This window comes from Gopherus flavomarginatus, chromosome 7 (genome assembly GCF_025201925.1).
Source record: "Gopherus flavomarginatus isolate rGopFla2 chromosome 7, rGopFla2.mat.asm, whole genome shotgun sequence".
Lineage (NCBI taxonomy): Eukaryota > Metazoa > Chordata > Testudines > Testudinidae > Gopherus > Gopherus flavomarginatus.
In genome coordinates, this window is record NC_066623.1 from 21,177,941 (window position 1) to 21,192,614 (window position 14,674).

The following is a 14,674-nucleotide window of genomic DNA, read 5'->3' on the forward strand; positions in this document are numbered from 1 at the left end:
CTACTGTCCCATGGACCTTTCTGACAGTGTTACTGCTCCTCAGCGAGTACAATAAGGCATCCAAAGCTCTCCACTAGAGCTAGACTGTCCTCAAGTTTACTCGGAGGGTGCTATTAGTACAACTAGAGAGTCACATCTAGCTAAAACGCAACAGCATTGCTATTCACTTCTTGCTCCCTACAGCCCTCCCTCCCCGTCAGGGAGAACGATTAACACATGTGATACGTTCTTGGCTGGCCTCTGGAAGTGGATCATTTATCACAGGGAGACTGAAGAATGGAGATGAGACTTCTAACACAAGAGCCCCACTAGCAGAACTGTGGACTCCAGGGGGAAGTGCCAATTATTCCTCTCCCAGCAGGAGAGCAGAGCTGGAGGAGGAATTTTGTTAGGAACGCTATTTGGGCATGTTTCTACACCTGGAAACCATCACTTGCACAGACAACTGGGCAAAGATCTTGTGCAATACACACATCTGTGGCTCTCTGAGTCACACTGCACCTCACTTCTCCTTCCAGGACTCAGCAAATAGTCACTTCATTTATTTTGCCTCCTCGATCAAAGCAATACTGACCCCTCACACTGAGCTTTGCAATCGTCCTCACTGGCCTCCCTAAAAGCCCAAACTGCTTGAAGATCTGAGTGCAAAGAACAGTTTAATCTCTGATATGAGCTAGGCCAGAGACATGGCACATTTGAGAAATCACAAGTGATCTCCACCCAAGCTTACACCAAATTAAGTTGTCTTTTTATCAGTGTTTAGGGGAGAGAAATAGGCTAATCAGCACTGTACAAAGGTGCAATTTAGTTATTTTGTTTTTCAGGCTGGGACTTGTTCACAGACTCAATTAAGTACCCGCAAGGGAGAGGCTGGAGCAGTTATGTCAGCTTCAGGTTTCCTGCTGATTTACCAAAGACTATAATTAGTTGCAGAATGTAAAACCTTAACTAGATTTCACTGGCTTGGAATCTGCGAGTGTCAAGGAAAAGAGCATGTAACATACAGTAGCAACACTGAGAAAGTACGTGTTTAAAGGAAGTAGCGGTTAGGCTAATTCCCCCTACCACAGATTAATAATCATTACACACCACACAACCTCTGCTTCCAGGTAGGTTATCTGCCCTTAAACAAAACTACTCCCCAGCCTCTGGGGTTGGACCCATTTCAAACTATTGCTGAAAGCTTTGGATGGACACTGGAATTATTTTGTGGCTTGGTGTTTATTACAGTGTCACCTGCCTGGAAACTGAAACCTGGGCGCTTTGATGAGTTTATAAGATTGCCTCTGCTGGAATGATAATTTGCTGATCCTTTCTGCAGTGTTCAGCAATTAAACACAAAGCAAAACCAAATCACTGCACTGTTAATCTTTATCTACCCCACCCATCACCAGGGTATCTGGATCCCCCATTAACATCATACACTAGGGACAACTCACTTTTTCTTCCCTGGCAAAAGATCACCACCACCCTGAAGGGGGGAAAAAAACCCAAAGTTTGCTAGGTGCATCAGGAAAGGTGGCTGTCTGGAAAGAGTCAGGAACCTCTAACAGGATCTCAATGCCGAGGTCTGAATATTGAGTTCCAGATTAAAATCAACTTTTAATCTTTGATTAATGCCTCCTACCTTACCTTCAGGGACAGCGACCCACTCTCCCTGTTAAGGGACAGATCAGCAGACAGAGAAATGGTGAGGTCCATGCTTTCCGAAGCAGAAGTGCTGCCAGAATCCGAATCCCTCTTGGACCTACTGCTGGCAAACTGAATAGGAGAATCCAAATTCCCATTGGCAAGATTTTCCCCAGCCGCATTTTCCAGATGGCTGCTCTCTGGCCAGTTCCCAATGCTCTTACGCTCTTTGTTCACTGGCTCCAGGTGCTTGCTTTGGCGGCTTCTCTCCTCCATTGGATTAACCTTGTCATCCAACAGTCCTGACTGGGGGTTGGTGATTGGCTTTTCCTGGATGCTGGGGGCTGTTCTGCTATACTCCGTCCCGGACGACTCGGAGCTGCTGGTGGTTTTCATGGAGTTCTCGCTGCCGATCCCTTCGTCTGAGAGTCTGTTTCTCTGCCTGTCTACAGTCTTCTTGGCCGCCTCCACAGACAATTTGGGTCCATTCATCTCCAGTGGGGAGGGGGATTCTGGAGGTTTCTCTCCCTCAAAACTCAGCTGACTCACCTCGGAGGGGCCTCGCTTGTGAGTTCCAGAGGGCTGAAAGGACAGGCAAGAGAGATGTGATAGAGCTGAGGCACACACAGCATCAGAGTGAAACTCAGACCACACGAGCGAGGAGACCCAATGGAGCACCTGAGCAACACAAGACTGGGTGCTGCTTAGTGAAAGATGCACGTCTACCACTCTCACTAATGCACTGAACTGGTATTCCTCCTACCAACCCCCACCTCTTTATATTAACTTACCTTCACAAGAGAGAGAAAGAAGCCCACGTGCTTTAGGACTCAGCTAGCCATTAGCTGCATAGGGCTTAGGAAGAAAGGTCTCCCCGGGGTCATTATGTTGCATTATTGTTCCCCATGGGAGGTTTAAAACACTTTACCCTTGAAGCATGTGGTACTGGCCACCATCAAAGTCTGATAAGACTAGATGGACCACTGGCCTTATGCAATATGTTCATTCCTCTCAAACTCTCCTCCCCAGAGCCAGGTTTCTGGGGCTGTGCCTGGGCCCTGAGATGCCGCAAGGTTCACACATCAGATCAGTGGCATGCACAGGTTTGCTTTGCACCAGTCAGATTCTAGTTAGCCTGGGGATGAAAGTCGGAAGTTTGGGAAAAACTGCCGCCCCCAGTTCTAACGAAGCGTTATGTTGAATGCTGGCACCATGTGGTCCAGCAAACAGAGTCCATGGGAAGAGCCTGCATTCTGGGGAGGAGTGAGTGTTTGACTCCCGATGTCAATGCTGTACACCTAGGCTCAGCAGGCAAAGAGCACCTGGACTATTTGGATCTGGAGCTGCAGGTCCTAGCCACATGCGCTGACATCAGCATTTTCCAGAGGTCTGTCACAGTGTAACATGGAAGGACAATACTCCTTATGGCCCACGAATAACCAACACCATAGGAGACCCAGAGGAGCTGTATTGCTCCACTAGAGCTGGTTTCTGTGTTATCAATCCTTGCACAGGGAAGCAGGGCATTGCTAGGTGATGCCTTTGGGAGACAGCTAACAGCAAGGCTCAGGGAAGATTTACCCCATTGTCCCTCCATTCTGCCAGCTCCTTTTAGGCTACACCCACACTGCACACCACTGGCAGCAGCGTGTAGGGTATACGTAGCTACGTGCTGCAGTGAAAAGCAGGTTGTGTCCATACCATGATGTGTAGCTACACGGGACAGTGCCACTACCAGAGCCTCTCTTGCAGCAATGGGAAGGCAGTGGGGCATGACGCTGCTACAAGTAGCAGTGTAAATGGGGGAAACACTACTTGGATGTGCAGAGAGCCATGTAGGGTACATAGCCTGAAGCTCTGGAGTGTCTTTAGATGCCTAAGTAGTGCCTCAGCATCTAGACTGCTATTTATACCCAAGCTAGGGCTGTTTGCAGTGTATATGCTCCACACGCTGCCATAAGAAGTGTGCAGTGCAGATGTATCTTTAGACACTGCAAGTGCTGTAGCCAAGTGGCTTTTGCTCCAGGAGCTTTCCTGGGAGAAGCTGTGATTGTGCAGGAGAAATGGACCCAGGGCCAGTGTGTTTAGCTCGAGCTCATACGGCTGTGAAATTCTGGCAGGGCAGTTTAGGTTCTTTCCCAAGATACCGTGCTCAGCCCAGACTGCTGCTGCTCTCTTCTCTTGGCTAACACTGGGTTTTAATAGTTCCTCTTTTGGAGCTGGGTCCAATTTCAACAGTGATCCTGCAGTGGGAGTTTAAGACCCTCTTGGATCAGAAAAATCCTGACATCCTGCTGGCATCTCTCCCACAAAGCTTCTGGGATGGCCACATTCTGACCTGTTCTGTGCTCCTCGTTGTGACCCGTCTCAAGGAACCCCCTAGCAGCACATCATGAACCGGAACCCAGTGCTGCCAGAATGATGTTAACACAGTCAGCAGTGCCCTGATCCCAGAACAATTGGCTGTTGCTTCAGCTACCACTGACAACAGCACTGCATAACTGGAGCGGGGTCAGCAGAGGGGGACGCCTTCCCTGCCCTTAGAGCCAGCGAGCCAGTCCACACTAGTGCTGCCGTCCTGCTGAAAGCCCGGCATTACCAGCAGCAGCAACAATTGTGGGTTCTTCCTCCCAAGGGAAAACTTTGCGTCCCTCCAGCTGCATTATTTTCCAGTACCCTGGGCAGGCATGGAACTGCGGTCCTCACCCCTGACTTTCTGTCCACCTGAATTGACTTAAGGGCAGCAGCTCTGGAACTCTGAGGCAGAGATGGTTAAAAAAAAGAGGCTATTATGTTCTCTATTCTAATTAGAGATCTCCGTCTAGATCTTAAATCTTTACTATGTGTTCTATTTATATTGGGAAAAAAAACAAGTCACTGACTGCAAGCACTTAAATCTATTAGGGCTCTAATTCCACCCTTAGACAAACTTGCACAACCCTCACTGACTTCAGGAGGAATTGATCTGCAAGGACAGAATTTGGTTCAAAACAACGTAGCTCACAAAGATTAGAGTTTACAAAATATAGTGATCAAATCTCTCACATCGGGCCGTTGAGTCATCGGCAAACCTCAGCCCATGCTTACAAAATTTGAAGTCCATGAGGTAAGGTATTTGTGATAGTATATCTCTATGGAATGGCAAAATCTGGCCCTGTGTGACACAACATTGGGTGACAGAGGATGGACCTTGAAACCAAGTTCATAATTTCTTTGACAAAGGATTTCTGATGAGGTTCAACAAGGACAAGTGCAGAGTCCTGTACTTAGCACAGAGGAATCTCATGCACTGCTACAAACTAGGCACCGAAGGGCCAGGCAGCAGTTCTGCAGAAAAGGACCAGGGGTTATAGCGAATGAGAAGCTGGATATGAGTCAACAGTGTGCCCTTGTTGCCAAGAAGGCTAATGGCATTTTGGGCTGTATAAGTAGGGGCATTGCCAGCAGATTGAGGGACGTGATCAGTCCCCTCTATTCGGCATTGGTGAGGCCTCATCTGGAGTACTGTGTCCAATTTTGGGCCCCACACTACAAGAAGGATGTGGAAAAACTGGAAAGAGTCCATCAGAGGGCAACAAAATTGATTAGGGGGCTGGAGCACATGACTTATGAGGAGAGGCTGAGGGAACTGGGCTTGTTTAGTCTGCAGAAGAAAAGAATGGAGGGGGGAGGGATTTGATAGCTGCTTTCAACTACCTGAAAGGGGGTTCCAAAAAGGATGGATCTAGACTGTTCTCAGTGGTACCTGATTACAGAACAAGGAGTAATGATCTCAAGTTGCAGTGGGGGAGGTTTAGGTTGGATATTAGAAAAAACTTTTTCACTAAAAGGGTGGTGAAGCACTGGAATGGGTTACCTAGGGAGGTGATGGAATCTCCTTCCTTAGAGGTTTTTAAACTCAGGCTTGACAAAGCCCTGGCTGGGATGATTTAGTTGGGGACTGGTCCTGCCTTGAGCAGGAGGTTGGACTAGATGACCTCCTGAGGTCCCTTCCAACCCTGATATTCTATGATTCCTTTCAATCCCAACAGTTTCCTGCAGCAACTTTGTCCTGCAGCTTTCCCAGCCTGCACCTTTACAGCCACTTTACAGGAACCTTCCACCCTTTAAGAAATAGGAGAGGCTGAGTGGAGGGAGAGAACAAGACTTACAGATAGAGGTTCTGATGATTCATCCTCTTCTCCTTCCTCCCGATTATCTTCGATTTCCTCCATCACTTCGGCCTTCGCCTCCGCCACCAGCTCGCGCAGAGCTCGGTTGCTGGTGACCTTGTTAATGAAGGAATGCTGCAAACCCAATCACACACGCATTAGAAAGATTCCCACATATGAATAGAACATCTCAGAGCACATTGGGGAAAACAGACTCAGTTTATTTTCCATTTCTAGTCAGTTTCTAAGGCCCTCGCCAGTTAGCTAGCATTACTAGCTTTCCTAGGTTGAAATAAGCCCAATCCACCTAGTTGGCACCGTGGATTCAAATGTCCTGCCAGAGATCAGAAAGCCTGGCAGTTAAAGACAGTTTCAGCCATTAGCTGTGCCTATTTGTGGATATAAATCCAGAGCTTTACGTTGTTTTGAACTCAGTTTTGTGTGATACGAGGTATGAAGGACTGCATGTGGATACAAACTTCCTAAACGCTACGCAGCCTTGCAAAATACAGCGTTAACATTTACCACACAGAGCAACAGTAGCATTTAAACAAAAGTCACTTGCTGCAGTATAGATACGGTACAATGCCCTCTCCCTGACACCGAATGACTTGGGAGTGTCTCCGTGATGCATGCATGGTGTGGGTCTCATCTGAAGGACAGTGGCGTTTTTAAGAACCATACGTGTAAACAGAGTGGAGAGATGTGTAATGGAAATTGCAGTCAAAACCCTAGGCACACACAGAGTATGCATTTGTGCTAAGCTTCATCAAGAGGCCAGACAGTGTATTGTATACTTCCTGTTATTGACTAAGGTAAACACATCCCTAGCTGAACTTTTCTGGGTGGCAAACCACAGGCTAGCGCACTCTCTCATCCACTCAGGGTTATTAGGCCAGAACTATCAATTTTCTAGATCAGAAGCTAATTTAAAGAGGTACATTACATACCAAATGAAATGCTCATCAGTCAAACAAAACCACATGATTGACCACTGTGGAGAGCGTGAAGGATGAAGACGACACGCCAGCACCACATACAAGTTATTCAGATAGGCAGTAAAAAGCATTTAACATTTTTGAAGGGAGAAGATGTGAATTTAACTTCAAACAACATCTGACACCTTGGCATGTCTGGGAAATCAGAGTCCATTCCTGTTCCCACTGGAGTCAATCGCAGTTTTGTCATTGGCTTCAATGGGAACAGCTTTCGAATGCTGTAGTGCCCAAAACGTAGCAGGCACTTTCCAAACAGAGGATGAGATTGTGTACTCTGGGGCAGGGACAATCTAAAAGAGAGACAAGGGAGGAGATGGCAACAGGCCTACACTTTGGTCGTTAGACTTCATATGGATATTCCATACAAAAGGCCAATGCTTCTGAGTGAAGCAGCTAGACGTCAGGAAGTGACAGATTAAGATGGCCTATGCAACCTTAACACTGACCCTTCTGCATCTACACCATGGAAATCCACTGTACCATCAAATGCCATTCCCTCCTCAGGATCCTACAGCCATCCTGAGCTAGAGTGCGAACTCTCCAGTTGCTTATCAGCCCCAGGCTCTGGCCGTTGGTGTTTAAACATTCGGATTATTTTCCATTTCCAGTTTATGGCAGAAGCTTCTCCCAGGACAATCTACCCAATTAGGTCAGCTGGCAACTGCAATATCTTGCCCCCTTCAAACATTCAGGTGACCAGACAGGATAGCGTTGTAGGAAGCTAGCTCTAAAGGCACTGCATGAGTCAGTCAGTAGTGGGTGCTAAACAACTTTCAACCTCTATCCCAAATACTATGCACATCTCTCCCACTCCTTGCTGATCTTTGGCTAAGAAGGACCCCAAGCGTTACTCCGAAATTACTTCTGTTGCACAAGTGCACAGGGCATTCTGATCATACCAGAGAGTCTGTCCAGGCACAGCCTTTCAACAAGCAGACACAACAAAGCTCATAGCTCAGTGTGCCTGTAAGAGGGTGTTACCAGCACAGCAAGAGATCCTGGAGAAGTACAAGTGGACTATAAAACTAGAGAAGATCAGTAAGTTTTGCTTAAGACAAGGTTTGGGATGTGCACAGCTTACTTAGACACGTGGAGTGCTTAGCAGACTCCAAGACAACCTAAACATGCAACAAAGGTGAGTCTGAAGGGGTCAGCTCCCTTGAGGATATCTGCCTACCTCCAGTAGCTGTGCTGCACTTGGCCGAGTCTCAGGGTTCTTATCAAGTGCCGTCTTCAGGAAGTCTTTGAACTCTGGGGACCTTAAAACACATAATGATTGGCAAGGAACTCCCTGGATGGAGTCTGCATGCAGCGCAAACAGCTGAGCCCAGCATCACTGGGAAGCCACAGCAAAGAGCTTCCGTGCTCTCAAAAGTGAGGTAGTCATTTGTCTTCTTACCATTTAGAAGGGCAGTTGAGCGTGGGAGGGTCAGACTTGGCAATCTTCAGCAGGACTCGCATGGGGTTGAGTTCATGGTGAGGGGGCTCTATCTGGGCCATTTCTATCAGCGTTATACCCAGGGACCAGATGTCAGCCTTGTAGTCATAGGGAGTGTCCTTCATGGTTTCACACATCACCACCTCAGGGGCCATCCTGCGAGGGAGAGCACAAGGGGGAGTGGGGACTGTCTGAGGCATCACTGCTACCAACACAAGCATGTTTCCAAGAGTAGCCTGACTGCACACAAGCCCCAGGAGTCAGTATTTAAACACTCTCATTGATCTGCAGCACTGCACCTTCACCTGAAATAGGACTTCACAGCTAGCCAAGGGAGAACAGCAGCTTTCCCACGGTTTGATAAGACCCATATTTCCCCTCCTTCTCCCCCATTCCCAGATCAGCTGAGACAGCCTAGGCAGTGTGTGAAAACCTCCAGGGCAGTGACATCTGGCATGGATGCTGCTTCAGACAATAAATTAATGCTCATTGATCCCATTCCTTCAGCACAAGGGTGATTTAGAGATTACATTCCTGGAGTGAGTTGTGGCTCCCATGCACTTGGAGCTGCTTCAAAGAACATTCCACCATATGTGGTGGGGGAGGAGGAAGGAGAGAGAGCACATGTCCCAGATTCCACCCCACTTCCAAGTTGTAGGAATTGCACTGGGTTGGAGGGAGGGGTGCCATTCCAACAGAAGAGTATTCTGAAGAGATTCCTGTTTGTTTCCAGCTGCCCCAGTACAATCCTTGCTGCCCCTTTATGATATACACAGTTGGGGAGACTCTTGAGAGCAGAGAGGATACGGAACAGGTATTTTAGTTATTTTTTTTCTTAAGATTTCTGAACATATGCTAAAATCCTCCAATCCACACCTGATAAGGCAACCTGGTTAAGGGGACCCTACGTTCATCACATCCTCATCCCTAGCAAGACAATGTTATACTCTAGATTTCCGGTCTGATCTCCAAAAGGTGCTGAAAATGCACCGCTCCCACTGAATTCACCTTTCAACATAAGGCTGCTGAACAAGCCAGTTTACTCACCAGTAAGGGGTCCCGATGAAGGAATCTCGTCTCTGCAAAGTTTTAATGTTTTTGGCAGACACTCCAAAGTCAGCTGCAAAGAGATTAATCACATTAGATGCTCTAAAAGAACCAAAATGCCTTTCAGAATTGTAAAGCAAAGGCAAGAGTCCTGTGCAGTATGAATATGCATCCTCTCTAGACTAAAGACTGTGAAGTAAATTTACCTCTGAGTGCATGAGTTCCTTCCATCCGTGAGACCCTAAGAACATTTCTCCAGGTTAATGGACCTCTTTGCAAGACATGAAAGAGCAGATACTCCATGCAAGCCCATTTGCTAAGTCTCTTAGAAGCACAATTTGTTAATAAGAACTCTTACTTTTGAGACATAAATAAGGCAAACAGTCAAAAATTACCTCCTTTCCTTTCCCCACAACCCAACAAACGGTAATTATCGAGTGACATTAGCCATCTCCTTCCTGGTTAATAGGAAGCATTCTGTGCCTGCTACAGAAGAGACACTTTAAACAGCACTAACCAACTCAATAAGACTCCCCAAGCAACCTCATGCCCTGGGTGTCCCTAAGCTTCTAACTGCCAGAAGCTGGGAGTGGATAACGGGAATGGATCACTCAATAATTGCCCTATTCTGTTCATTCCCTCTGAAGTATCTGGGATTGGCTACTGCTGGAAGACAGGATACTGTTGTCACGGAGTGTGGGGGAGTCCAGTCCTGCACCCCTCTTCCTGGGACCCACAGTGACTTTTAGCCAGCCAGTAAAACAGAAGGTTTATTGGACAACAGGAACACAGGTTACAGCAGAGCTTGCAGGCACAGTCAGGACCCCTCCATCGAGTCCTTCTGGGCTTTTAGGGTGCTTGGATCCTAGCTAGGATACCCTGAATTCCGCCCACACAGCCCCAAGCCCAAACTCAAAAAACTGCTTCCCTCCTGCCACTCTCTTCCTTTGTCCTCCTTCCTAGGCAAAGGTGTTGACCTTTCCCCTCCCTTACCTAGCTCAGGTTACAGGCTCCGGTATCGTCCATCCCCTAAAGTCCTCCCCTGCTCTCCCATTCCCCACACAGACAGCCCCTACTCCATCACAACTGGGGTAGATGGACCATTGATCTGACCCAGTATGGCCATTCTCATGACTCTAAGAGATCATCAGTTTTGCTCTCATTCCAGCCCAGCTCCATCTCTGTGCTTCTTAGTCTCTTTGGAAGATTCCTTCCCCCTTCCCATCATATATCCTTTAAGGAGCTGACTTAGTAGGGTCAAGTGATTCTGGGTTGCTGATGTGAATGTGGCCCAAGGCCATAGGAAGATTTAAATAGTTGCCTGTTCACTGGTTCACATGTAATTAACTGGAACAGATCTCAGTCCTGTTCCCAGACACATCATAAAAGCCAACCATCACTGGCAGCCTCAAGAGAGAGGCCTTGTACGATATGGGCTGGGCTGCAGAGAATGAATTGCCTCTCACCTCTACGGAGTAGAGGAAGGTCAATTCAACTCAGGCTCATAGCACGTTGGCAGAGCAGCTCTTTAGGGAAGCCTGCCCTGCCCTGTGTCACGCCTGCTCTGTGGATAGAGGAATTAGTCCAGTCTCCAGCCATACCAGTCTGGCACCTTACTCCAGTACTGAGATTCTCCTGGGGAAGGGAGACTGTAGAACACTGCCTATTTTTGCTTTGCACATGTTTCACACCCAAAGTACAATTTCTGGGCATCCTGCAAGATGTGAAACAAAACAAACTGTGATTAAAATAACAGCAGAACAAGTGACTGGACAGAAGAGAGATGCCCTACACGTAATACAACTCCATTCCTTTTGCTATTATAACCATGATTGCAGAGCAGCAGAAAAATTCTGCAAGTGTTGGCATCACTTGTGATACATTTTTCAGTGGAGAATTCATAACGCATAATCCAAAGCTGCTGTCTGACCCTGAGTGACTGTTCAACAAGCCAGCGTGCTACAGTACCCCTGAAGACATTCAGGCAGAAGACCTAGTGAAGCAGTTTCCTGAAGGATGTGCAAACCGGACCAACACTTCCTCCCCGTAGGAAGTCCCCTTACACAAGAGCGGATGGGGAAAAGAGAGACATGCTCCCCTTCCTCATTTCCATCTCCCATTTGCTCAGCTGCCAAACCTGAGCTTCAGGTTAAAGAAAATCTATAGAGCAGTATGTTTCTGAAAGCTGAGTTGCAGACAGTAGGCAGCCAGTGCTGCTTAAGCAGCAATGACTTTATTCCTTCCTTCCTTCCATTCTAGCCTTCTGCCTCAGCAGTGTGCAGAAAATTTCCCAGCATCTTTACTTCCACCAGGTATTAAGTGAACTCCTCAGATTAAACACACTGGCTAGTTTCACAGCAGATTTTGCCTCCCAAGCATGTACCCTACTGAGGGTACATCTACACTACAGGAGTATTCCGATTGTACATAAACCGGTTCTGTAAAACAGATTGTATAAAGTCGAGTGCACGCGGCCACACAAAGCACATTAATTCGGTGGTGTGCATCCATGCTCCGAGGCTATCGTCGATTTCTGGAGCGTTGCACTGTGGGTAGCTATCCCATAGCTCCAGCAGTCTCCCCTGCCCATTGGAATTCTGGGTTGAGATCCCAATGCACGATGGTGCAAAAACAGTGTCGCGAGTGATTCTGGGTAAATGTCATCACTCATTCCTTCCTCCGTGAAAGCAACGGCAGACAATCATTTCGTGCCCTTTTTCCCTGGATTGCCCTGGCAGACGCCATAGCATGGCAACCCTGGAGCCAGTTTTGCCTTTTGTCACTGTCACCATATGTGTACTGGATGCCGCTGACAGAGGCGGTACTGCAGCGCTACACAGCAGCATTCATTTGCCTTTGCAAGGAAGCAGAGACGGTTGCCAGTCGTTCTGTACCGTCTGCTGTGCCATTGTAAATTGGCGATGAGATGACGGTTATCAGTCGTTCTGTACCATCTGCTGTTATCATGGGTGCTCCTGGCTGACCTTTGCTGAAGTCGGCTGGGGGAGCAAAGACAAAAATGGGAATGACCCCCCGGATCATTCCCTCCTTTATGTTGTATCTAAAAATAGAGTCAGTCCTGCCTAGAATATGGGGCAAGTGTACTAGAGAACCAGTGTACCAGAGCGCACAGCAGCTCCGTGTCAGATCCCGCAGAAATGATGAGCTGCATGCCATTCTAGGGGGTGCCCCTGCAACAACCCCACCCGTTGCTTCCCTCCTCCCCCAACCCTCCTGGGCTACCGTTGCAGGGTCCCCCCATTTGTGTGATGAAGTAATAAAGAATGCAGGAATAAGAAACACTGACTTGTTAGTGAGATAAAATGAGGGGGAGGCAGCCTCCAGCTGCTATGATAGTCCAGGCAGGACATTAAACAGTGGGGGGGAGAGGAGCCCAGCATCCAGCTGCTATGATAATCCAGGCAGTACAGAATCTTTTCTTTAGACATGAAAGGGGGGCGGGCTGATGGAGCTCAGCCCCCAGTTGCTATGATGAGGACAGTTACCAGCCGTTCTGTACCATCTGCCGGGAATAACCTGGAGTCATTCCTATTTTTAACCAGGCGCCCCCGGCCGACCTCACCTGAGGCCAGCCAGGAGCACTCATGAGACGACGACGAGGACGGCTACCAGTCCTCCTGCACTGTACCATCTGCCACCGGGGAGGGGAGGGGAGAAGATGCTGCTGTTCAGTGCTGCAGCACCCCGCCTACCAGCAGCATGCAGTAGATATAGGGTGACATTGAAAAAAGTCAAGAAACAATTTTTTCCCCTTTTCTTTCACGGGGGGGGTGGGGGTGGAGTGGGGGGTTAAATTGACGAGATATACCCTGAACCACCCCAGACAATGTGTTTGACCCTACAAGCATTGGGAGCTCAGCCAAGAATGCAAATACTTTTTGGAGATTGTGGGGACTGTGGGATAGCTGGAGTCATCAGTCCCCCTTCCCTTCCTCCATGAGTGTCCATTTGATTCTTTGGCTTTCCGTTACGCTTGTCACACAGCACTGTGCTGTGGACTCTGTATCATAGCCTGGAGATTTTTTTCAAATGCTTTGGCATTTTGTCTTCTGTAATGGAGCTCTGATAGAACAGATTTGTCTCCTCATACAGCGGTCAGATCCAGTATCTCCCGTACGGTCCATGCTGGAGCTCTTTTTGGATTTGGGACTGCATCGCCACCCGTGCTGATCAGAGCTCCACGCTGGGCAAACAGGAAATGCAATTCAAAAGTTCGCGGGGCTTTTCCTGGCTACCTGGCCAGTGCATCCGAGTTCAGATGGCTTTTCAGAGTGGTCACAGTGGTGCACTGTGGGATACAGCCCGGAGGCCAATATCGTCGATTTGCGGCCACACTAACCCTAATTGGACATGGCAATACCGATTTCAGTGGTACTTCTCTCGTCGGGGAGGAGTACAGAAACCGGTTTTAAGAGCCCTTTATATCGATATAAAGGGCCTCGTTGTGTGGACAGGTGCAGGGTTAAATCGGTTTAACGCTACTAAAATCAGTTTAAACGCATAGTGTAGACCAGGCCTGAGTGACATCAAGCCTGCCCCCTTCCTGTTATAAGCAGACCCAATAGATAAGGATGAGAAGCAAAGCTTCAGAGCAGGAGACCCTTACAAACCAGTGCACATTACCCCTCTCCCAGTGGAGGGATATTTTGCCTTTGAAAAAAATGTCAACCTGAAGTTTTGTTTCTGACATACAGATAACAACCAAGGCTTCTTAAAATATGGCTTGTAAGATACTATGCTCAGTTGCTAAGAGTTTATTACAATACAGTCACAAGTAGAGCAAAGCTACTCAGCGGAGACTGAATCGCTACCAATTCAGAATTATACACCTAGCAAGCATGCACCCAACTTCTCTCTCTGTGACACCCCAACTAAAAGCTCACCAAGTTTGATATCTCCATCCTGGGTGAGTAGTACATTGCCTGCCTTTAAGTCACGGTGGATGATCTTCTTACTGTGGAGGTAGACAAGAGCCTCTAACATCTGGCGGCAAATCACTTGAATCTGGGGTTCCGTCAGGCCTCGATCCAACTCTGCAGAGAGACAGCCGTTAAACCAAGAGGGGATTAGAGAGGCTTCACTTGAGCAACAGATGCAGCCTGTGACCCAGACCCTGTGCAGCAGACTGTATATGGCCACTATACATCTGTTAGGGCAGTGGGATACCCATACAAATCACTCTAGTATTGAGAAAGTTAATTCCCTAAGCTCACAGCACAATATTCCCACATGCTTTCAGAACAGGGATACTATTGAACCCCCCGGGACACACACGTGGGTCAACTGGCACGAGAGCATCGCAGATGATGCACACATTTCCCTTTGAGGGAAACCTATAGATCAGTCATCCTTGGAATCCTAAAAGGGAGTCTGATTTCCCTCCTTGAGGG

The 14,674-nt window shown here is 47.9% G+C and overlaps 1 protein-coding gene across 1 annotated transcript in view; it reads right to left on the reverse strand.

Annotated features, from left to right (window-relative positions):
- STK10 (serine/threonine kinase 10) overlaps positions 1-14,674 on the reverse strand; it is an 84,447-nt gene that overhangs the window by 17,080 nt on the left and 52,693 nt on the right. The window contains exons 4-9 of the mRNA XM_050962902.1: positions 14,168-14,317; positions 9,264-9,336; positions 8,178-8,372; positions 7,956-8,037; positions 5,781-5,915; positions 1,633-2,211 (exon numbers count right to left, since the gene is read on the reverse strand). Coding sequence (XP_050818859.1) covers positions 1,633-2,211; positions 5,781-5,915; positions 7,956-8,037; positions 8,178-8,372; positions 9,264-9,336; positions 14,168-14,317 — 1,214 coding nt within the window. The remainder of the gene's footprint in view (positions 1-1,632; positions 2,212-5,780; positions 5,916-7,955; positions 8,038-8,177; positions 8,373-9,263; positions 9,337-14,167; positions 14,318-14,674) is intronic.